Genomic DNA, 8,595 nt, shown 5'->3' on the forward strand with positions numbered 1-8,595 from the left:
AATCACATTTTTATACAGCTCAAAGCACTTTACATCAATGAAACGGTCACACATTTACACGCACAATCATACACCAGTGTACACAGATACGGGTGGGGTGGGTTAAGTGTCTTGCCCAAGGACACAACAACAACAATGTTCAACCTGTGGGTCAGTGGACAAGCGCTCTACCAACTGAGCCGCTGTCATCCACGTCCAAACAAAGGGTTAAGTGTTGTAGAACAGAACGGGATGACAAAGTGTTCTAGGTTAAAGGTGAAGGGTTTGAACACATTCTGACTCATACTTGTCCATACTTGACATTTCCACTGAAGCACAAATCATTATCATCATATTGTTCCCGTCACAACAATGAACGTAAAAACTGATTCAGCCGTGTCCGTCACCAGATATCGAGCTCCGGGTTCAATAGGATTCGGCTTATTGTGCAAGTCTAACCCATAGACTGTTTATATAAATGGACAGAGCTAACCTGCTAGCGGCCGTGTTACAAATAGGAAGCAATTATGGGCGCACCTTCGATTTCATCAACTGTACCTCCAGTTCACTTTACATTGCAAAACCGTGTCCCCTCTCTCTGTAACTGCTGCTGTCAGAACCGTCATTTTGGTCTTAAATGTTCGTATTAACCCTCTACATGATCCTGGGGTTTTTATTTCACTATTGTGTCTGTAAATCAAGACATGAACATTAATAACAGACAAATCAGGCGCCTTCTTTCCCCGAGATCCTGCTAGTGTTAGCAATGGGTATAATTGATGGTGTTGCTAAGCGCTCGCTTCCTGCTAAACCAGCGTGAGGTCGGGAAGGGGCGTTACCTTCAACAGCCTCGCTCCTGATTACTCGCTCTTGATACTCATGGTCGGGACTCGGCTCCAAATTAGCCACTATAACTGCTAGCCTCGATGAGCTTCATTCGACTGGAGCCAAACGGAGTCAAATGGACGTCACACTCACTTAGTCCACTTCTTTACACAGTCTATGGTCTGACTCTCTACTGAACACCGGCCTCCAGGATGAGAGAGGGAGGAGGAGACAGGGAGAGGGGAAAGAGAGAAAGGAGGAGGGAGAGTTTTCTTTTTTTTTTTTTTTTACAAGCATTGCAATTACAATTTGATTTGCGATTCATCTTTTAACAACTTGATTCTATTCAAAGTTCACGTTTTTAACATTCACAAAAAGGCTGAAATATGAACAAAATTTACATTTACAGTGATGAAAGAAGCACTCAATTTTGTTAAAAGTACAGATAATGCAGCAAAAAATATTCAAATGAAAGTATCACATGTAAGTATAAAAGTATAAAGTATAAAAAGTCTTTCGTGTAGATTTTGAGTCTTATAAAGCTTTAAAATGTGGTGATTTTGATAAAGATTTGAGCTGATTCAGTTTTTGTTCAACAGAAACAACTGAATCCATCATTTTTAGTTTTTATTTGTATGTTTTTGTTTTGCTCAAATTCTGACTGTGTTAAAAAATAAACCCTCAGCCTTTTCAGCAGGTCTCACATAATAAGGAAAATACTTTTACTTTTCAGTCCAGTTCAAAAACGTAGTGGAGTAGAAAGTACAAATACTGCTCTCAAATATAGTGAAATAAAAGTAAAAATAGCCACAGTGTAAAGAAGTGGACAAAGTGAGTGTGACGTCACCCACAGCGATCAGCTCCAAATGAAGCTCATCGAGGCTACAGCAGTTATAGCGGTGAATTTGGAGCAGGGTTCTATATTTGGATTTCTGACCGCATGTATCATAGCAACCAAAGAGCCAATCCAGAGTGAGGCTATTGAAGTTAACCTCATCTCTTCTCTGGGCCCTGGGCTGGTGTCCTGTGGCTGCGGGTGACCCTGCTCCTGGTGCAGATGGTTCCTCTGGTGGCGCTCTCTCTCTCATCTGGTTCATCTTTATCCAGCCTATTGCATTAAACATATTTTAATGAAACCAAAGGTATTTTAACATGTGTTGGGGTGGGGGGTGGGAGTGTGCGTTGGGGTGGGGGGTTGTCTGGTTGTGTTTATTGATGTGTTGGGGTTGGGTTGTTTGGCTGTGGGGTGATTGGGTGGGTTTGGTGGGTGGGACTGTTTTTAATGTGCTGTAACGCACTTTGTGTTATATTTTCTGTATGAAAAGCGCTTTATAAATAAAGTTTGTTGTTGTTTGTTGTTTGTTGTAACACCCCTTCCTGCACCGCTGGTTTAGCAGGGAGCGGGCGCTTAGCAACACTGTTAATCAAACCTGTCGCTAACGCTAACAGGAGCGACCTCGATGAAAGAAGGCTGATTTGTCTGTCATTAATGTTCATATCTTGATTTACAGACACAATAGTGAAATAAAAACCCCAGGATCATGTAGAGGGTTAATACGAACATTTAAGACCAAAATGAGTCTGAAGCAGCAGAGAGTCGATGGAACCGGAATCACGCACGTGCTCACTTCCAATTTGGAACACAGCGGCTAGCAAGTTGTCTATGTCCATTTATATATACAGTCCAGTGGTTCTTAACCTGGGTTTGATCAAACCCTAGGGGATCGGCGGAGGTCAAGACACACACCCGACTCATATGATTCGCAGACTGCGAGCGTCTTCAGACGTTGGCCCAATTCAACAAATGCACCCTTTGATGTGTCTATCGAAGTACCTGCCCAAAAATGAGCCGTTTGAACGGCATAAAAACATAAAACGACATAAAAACGAAGAAAAGGAACAGACTTTCCTGTGAAAATGACATGAGAGTGGCACTTGCCAAAGTGAAGCCACGCGTTTCTGAACTCATCTCTCAAAGGCAACAGCAGAAGTCACACTGATTTGCAGTAAATATTCATTATTATTCTAGTGTGATGGAAATTAGGTGATGGGTGTGTGTTAAAATGTTAAAAATAATAAATAGCATAAATACAATAAGTTCATTATTGAAATACATAAGGTTAAAAAATTTAAATAATTTCAGCGTGGTAGAATTGAAAAGGTCATGTCTTTGTTAAAAGGTATGTGTGTAATTTGTTGTGAGTATATATATATATATATATATATATATATATATATATATATATATATATATATATATATATATATATATATATATTTATTTATTTTTTTTTTCAATAAAGAAGGGTTCAGTGAATGTGCAGATGAAACTGGTGGGGTTCACTACCTCCAACAAGGTTAAGAACCACTGATACAGTCTATGGTTTGTACAGATCTAAACTAATTGCATTTTGTTTCGATTGCAATTAACCTCACGCCCTACATCAATGAAATAAATAATTTACACATGAGACAGCTGATTGTGAGTATAGGATTGTGTTTACCTCCTCAGTAAGTACGCCAGCACTTCAGCGAGGTCCACGTCCTCCTCTGATGACTGACTCTCTCCCTGCTGTCGGCCCGAGCGGCGCCCGTGGCCTTGGTTGTCTCCGTCAGATTCTGCTGGGGTGCCACTGGAGGATCCCCTTCCACCAGACATCCCAGAACTGGACTGGGAGCCCATAGACCGGAGTTAGACTGGACACAGTAACACAAGGAAATCAGATCAATCAGTACATTTGAATAATTTTACTAGAAATTAGAAAAAGTACATTTTAGATAGTCAAATGTGTTTTATATTGGTTTGGACTCTAGGAAACATCATGGACATGGGGACATTTTATTGCATTTTACTGCTAATGTTAATGATGAACTGTTAGTCTTATAATGAAATTGTTATGAAATGTGTATTTTTAATGAGTGTTCACCTGCCCAGGGACTGAACCTGTCCAGGGACTGCACATGGAAAGGAGCAGTAGCTACAAATCCTCTTTTCTTTTGTAAGATTAATGAATTTGTACATTTTCTTGACACAAATAAAGAAAGAAAATCCTCACAAGACAAGTGTGAGGTAACAGGTTCACATGACTATTACCCTTCATTTTATAACAGTACTTTGTCACCTACCACCACTGCTTATAACAAAGTAAAACACTATAACAGCTGTTTAAATGTGGAACAACATTAAACATAATTATTCATATCCTGAATGTTTTTAAACTGTCAGCAGCTTTAATCATTATCCTGATGTTATCGTTAATTGCAATTATTTTGGCCATGATAATCGTGACACCACATTTCCACATCGTCCCATGTCCACAAGACACGTGAGGAAGATGTAATGTTTATAAATGTAACTACACTATTCACGCTGACAGTTCAGAGTATAAAGATGAGTTATTCTCAACGATTCATATCCTCTAGATCAGAAGTGTGCAAACTTTAACAGCAAAAGAGCCACATTGGCCCATTTCAGACCAAATAAAAGTCAAAAAGAGTCATAGGTTTTTGTTTTGTTTTTTACAAGTAACGAGACAAAGTGAAATGAATTTAACAGAAGTAATTCAACTATTTGCAGCTATTAAACAAGGAGAAGGAAAGGCAAGTTTATTTTTATAGCAAATAATCAGCAAAAAATTAACATTAAAAGAGAAGAGGCAGAATAAAACCCTTTCAGTCACATGCACAGCTAAACAGAACCATATGAGACTGGATTTAAACATTGTCAAAGTAGAGGCCTGTGTTACCTCTTCAGGCTTTAGCTGCACAAATCTGAAACACTGATTCTCCAGGTGTAGTCCTAGTTTAGTCCTGATGTTGTCCTAGTTTAGTCCTTATGTAGTCCTGGTTTGGTCCTGATGTAGTCCTGGTTTGGTCCTGATGTAGTCCTGGTTTGGTCCTGATGTAGTCCTGGTTTATCCCTAGTTTAGTCCTGATGTAGTCCTGGTTTGGTCCTGATGTAGTCCTGGTTTATCCCTAGTTTAGTCCTGATGTAGTCCTAGTTTAGTCCTGACGTAGTGCTGGTTTATCCCTAGTTTAGTCCTGATGTAGTCCTAATTTAGTCCTGTCGTAGTGCTGGTTTATCCCTAGTTTAGTCCTGATGTAGTCCTAGTTTAGTCCTTATGTAGTCCTGGTTTGGTCCTGACGTAGTGCTGGTTTATCCCTAGTTTAGTCCTGATGTAGTCCTAGTTTAGTCCTTATGTAGTCCTAGTTTAGTCCTTATGTAGTCCTAGTTTAGTCCTTATGTAGTCCTGGTTTGGTCCTGATGTAGTCCTGGTTTATCCCTAGTTTAGTCCTGATGTAGTCCTGGTTTGGTCCTGATGTAGTCCTGGTTTATCCCTAGTTTAGTCCTGATGTAGTCCTAGTTTAGTCCTGACGTAGTGCTGGTTTATCCCTAGTTTAGTCCTGATGTAGTCCTAATTTAGTCCTGTCGTAGTGCTGGTTTATCCCTAGTTTAGTCCTGATGTAGTCCTGGTTTGGTCCTGACGTAGTGCTGGTTTATCCCTAGTTTAGTCCTGATGTAGTCCTGGTTTGGTCCTGATGTAGTCCTTGTTCAGTGCTGGTTTAGGCCTTGTTAAGTCCTGGTTTAGTCTTTGTTTAGACCTGGTTAAATCCTGATGTAGTCCTGGTTCAATCCTGTTTTAATTCTGACTGTGCACAACTGACTCTGCACAATTATCCTTATTCTTTCTTATTTCATGCATGGGATTTCCTCAGACGAATAATAAAAATAAATAATTAAAAATATACATAATTTGTATAAAATGAATCATTTTTGGTTTGCTACACACACTGTCAAAAACAAACAAAAACATAAACGACACCTAAAAACATGTTCTCACAGTGCAAATGGGCTTCTTAGAGACCTTTTGCTGCTCTGGATCTTTTGGACACACTGAGGCAGACAAAGCAGACTCAAGACATAACCACAAAACACAAAGATATTTTAATAAAGTAGGTTACCTCCCAAGTAATTACAAGCACACAGAGCAACCATTACGTGCCCAATGCGTCACAGCTGCATACAAGCCATAACACGACCCAAAACTGTCTATTTCTGCAAAACACTTAACTTTTCCCTTTTCCAGGCCACCGTATTCTCTAATTATTCCACCCCAGATGCAGAGTTTTTATGAAAGCTAAGCTAACACGGCTAACGTTACCTTTGGACAGTCTTCGTTTTGACAGCAGCTTTCTACGACTCGACGTCTTCCGCAACAAACTGAATAAGTTCCTTTTTAAAATGCAGGAAATGTAAAGAGTAAAAAGTGTCAGATGGAGGTGTTGTTGCTGTACGGCTGTGTGTTTCTTCAGTTTGCTAACGGGGCCAGTCCGTAGGTCGCCATGTTGTTTACAAAAGTGAGAAAAAAAGCCTGCGCGTGCCCTTTCACCGTCACGTGACCACAGCTGCGCACGTTAACGTTTTTTTTTGTTTTTTTGTTTTTGTTTTTTTTTTTTTTGTTTTTTTTTTTGTTTGTGTGTGTTATGTCACCCGGGGGTAATGTTATAAAACACAAAACACTCACTGAAAAAATATGTAATAAAAAAAAAAAAAACTTGAACCTAATGCTAATCCTATCGAAATTACATATCTATTGCTGTTATTTATTTATTTATTTACTTATTTACTTACTTATTTTTGTGTTGTGTCATCAGCGTGTAATTTTATAAAACACAAAACACTGACTGAAAAAAGGAAAAAAAAATATTAATTTAAAAGTCTAATCCTAATCCTATTGAAATGTCATATTTATTGCTGTAATTTATGTATTTATTATTATTAATTGTGTATTATTTATTATTATTATTATTATTGAAATTTTTTTTTTTGTGTGTGTGTGTGTTATGTCACCAGCGTGTAATTTTATAAAACACAAAACAATGACTGAAAAAAACCAAAAAAAAAACCAAAAAAATCAAATCCTAATCCTATCGAAATATTTTATCCATTCATGTAAACTTTCTATCCAGAAACCCAAATTTATTGTATTTCAGTGCCTTCTATCCTCCTACACAAATTCTTTACATTATTGCCCAAACCCAAAAGCCTTGAAAACAAAAACTCTTTGTACTGAATTCAAAATATAAAATGTAATATTGTATTTATTTATTTTTAATCTATATTTGTTTAATATATAATGCCCTGTGAATGTGAATGTAAAAGCTTAAGCCTCTTGTTCTTGTTTATACCATTGTATATTTGAAAAAAACAAAACAAAACAAAAAAACATTGACTGAATATTATTACTTACATATTATTACCTATTTATTACTTTTTTTATTACACAAAGACACAGCTCTGCGAGGCTTTTAAGGCTTTTAAACTGTGCTGTTTATAGGCCTGCAGACAATTGTAATATTTTTTCTACAAGTCAAATAAAAACCAATACATGCTTTTTAGTGCTAGGGTCATTTTGTAAAATAGAAATGGTCAATGGGCAGATTTTTATTCAGCGCTTTTCCACCTTCAAGTCACTCAAAGCATCAAGGATTAAGTGTCTTGCCCAAGGACACAACCAGAGCATTTATCTGTGGGAGCTGGAATCACACAACAACACACAGAGAATCACACAACAACATTACAGCCTCCACATTTACAAGAAGAAGAAGAAGAAGAAGAAGAAGAAAGGTCTGTTGTCGCGGGTTTAGGGGCCCAGAATTGGACTCTCTTCAGTTTGTATTAGAGGGGCCCATGGGAGACGTCTTGCCCCGGGCCCCCAAATTTCAGCGGACTGTTCATCTAGAACATTCTCCACTAGATCATAATTATTTTCAGTGATGACAAAGTACGAGACTTTAACGCTTCTTTAAACACGGAATTATTCACATCCAGAACATTTTAAACCGTCAGGAAGTTTAATAATTATCGTGATTTAATCGTTAATCGTAATTATCACCACATGATGACATCACAAGGTGGAACAGAGTGTTTTCAGTTTGCCTAAATCTGCAGGGTTTGTGTGTTAAACATGTGTGAATGAAACAAAACACAACTCCAGGTCTGTTTGTGACGAGGAAACGACGTTAATGTAACAGTGAAACAGCATTTCATTATCTCTCATCAGCTCAACATGGGGTCACTGGGGGGTTGTTTTAATAGTTTCTGCTGCAAATGGGAAAAGAGGAAACTGATCTATGGTGCGGTGAGGTAGTAAACATGTCGTAAACGGGTTAATTAACATCTCAAACGAACCAAAACTACTCCCCTAAATCGCCAGTAGATACTGTGGCGTCTGAAGTAGCTGCAGACTGCGGCGTTTTCAGAGCATTTCATCAAATATCACACAGGTCCAAGCAAGTCCCACTCTCAGGAAATTGAACGCCTTATGTAATTAACTTTAATAAGATCTATCAGCGCTGGAATGTGACGAAGTACAAGTAGTAAAGTACTGCACTTAATTTTTAGGTATCTGTGCTTTATTTAAATACTTTTTACAGTGGATATTTTTTTACTTTTACTTGAGTAGATCGAGTATTTCAGAGTAGTATCTGTACTTTTTACTCCATTACGTGTTTGAACAGGACTGAAAAGTAAAAAGTACTTTTCACATGATTTTTTTGAGGGGTTATTTTTACCATGTTCGTGGAAACGTCCTGACTAAAGTTTTCGAGTTCAAGCAAAACAAAAATAAATACACAAAAATCATAAGAAAAGTTAAGAAATTGATTGATATTGTAACGATTTAGCAAAATATGTATTGTTTTTAATCAATATCACTACTTTTACACAACAAATGAGTAGAACTGTGTGAAATACTTTGACTGTTTACTCTTAAAGTACATATTTAAATG

The 8,595-nt window shown here is 37.8% G+C and overlaps 1 protein-coding gene across 2 annotated transcripts in view; it reads right to left on the reverse strand.

Annotated features, from left to right (window-relative positions):
- Positions 1–6,165, reverse strand: part of dcaf11 (ddb1 and cul4 associated factor 11) — a 39,470-nt gene extending 33,305 nt beyond the window's left edge. Inside the window, exons 1-2 of one of the 2 annotated variants that reach the window (XM_033985723.2) lie at positions 5,967–6,165; positions 3,309–3,501 (exon numbers count right to left, since the gene is read on the reverse strand). In XM_033985723.2, the coding sequence (XP_033841614.1) occupies positions 3,309–3,487 (179 nt within the window). In that variant the 5' untranslated portion in view covers positions 3,488–3,501; positions 5,967–6,165. The remainder of the gene's footprint in view (positions 1–3,308; positions 3,502–5,966) is intronic. The other variant, XM_033985722.2, reaches the window with a different exon arrangement.
- Positions 6,166–8,595: the final 2,430 nt, after the last annotated feature.

This window comes from Periophthalmus magnuspinnatus, chromosome 20 (assembly GCF_009829125.3).
Source record: "Periophthalmus magnuspinnatus isolate fPerMag1 chromosome 20, fPerMag1.2.pri, whole genome shotgun sequence".
Taxonomy (NCBI): domain Eukaryota; kingdom Metazoa; phylum Chordata; class Actinopteri; order Gobiiformes; family Gobiidae; genus Periophthalmus; species Periophthalmus magnuspinnatus.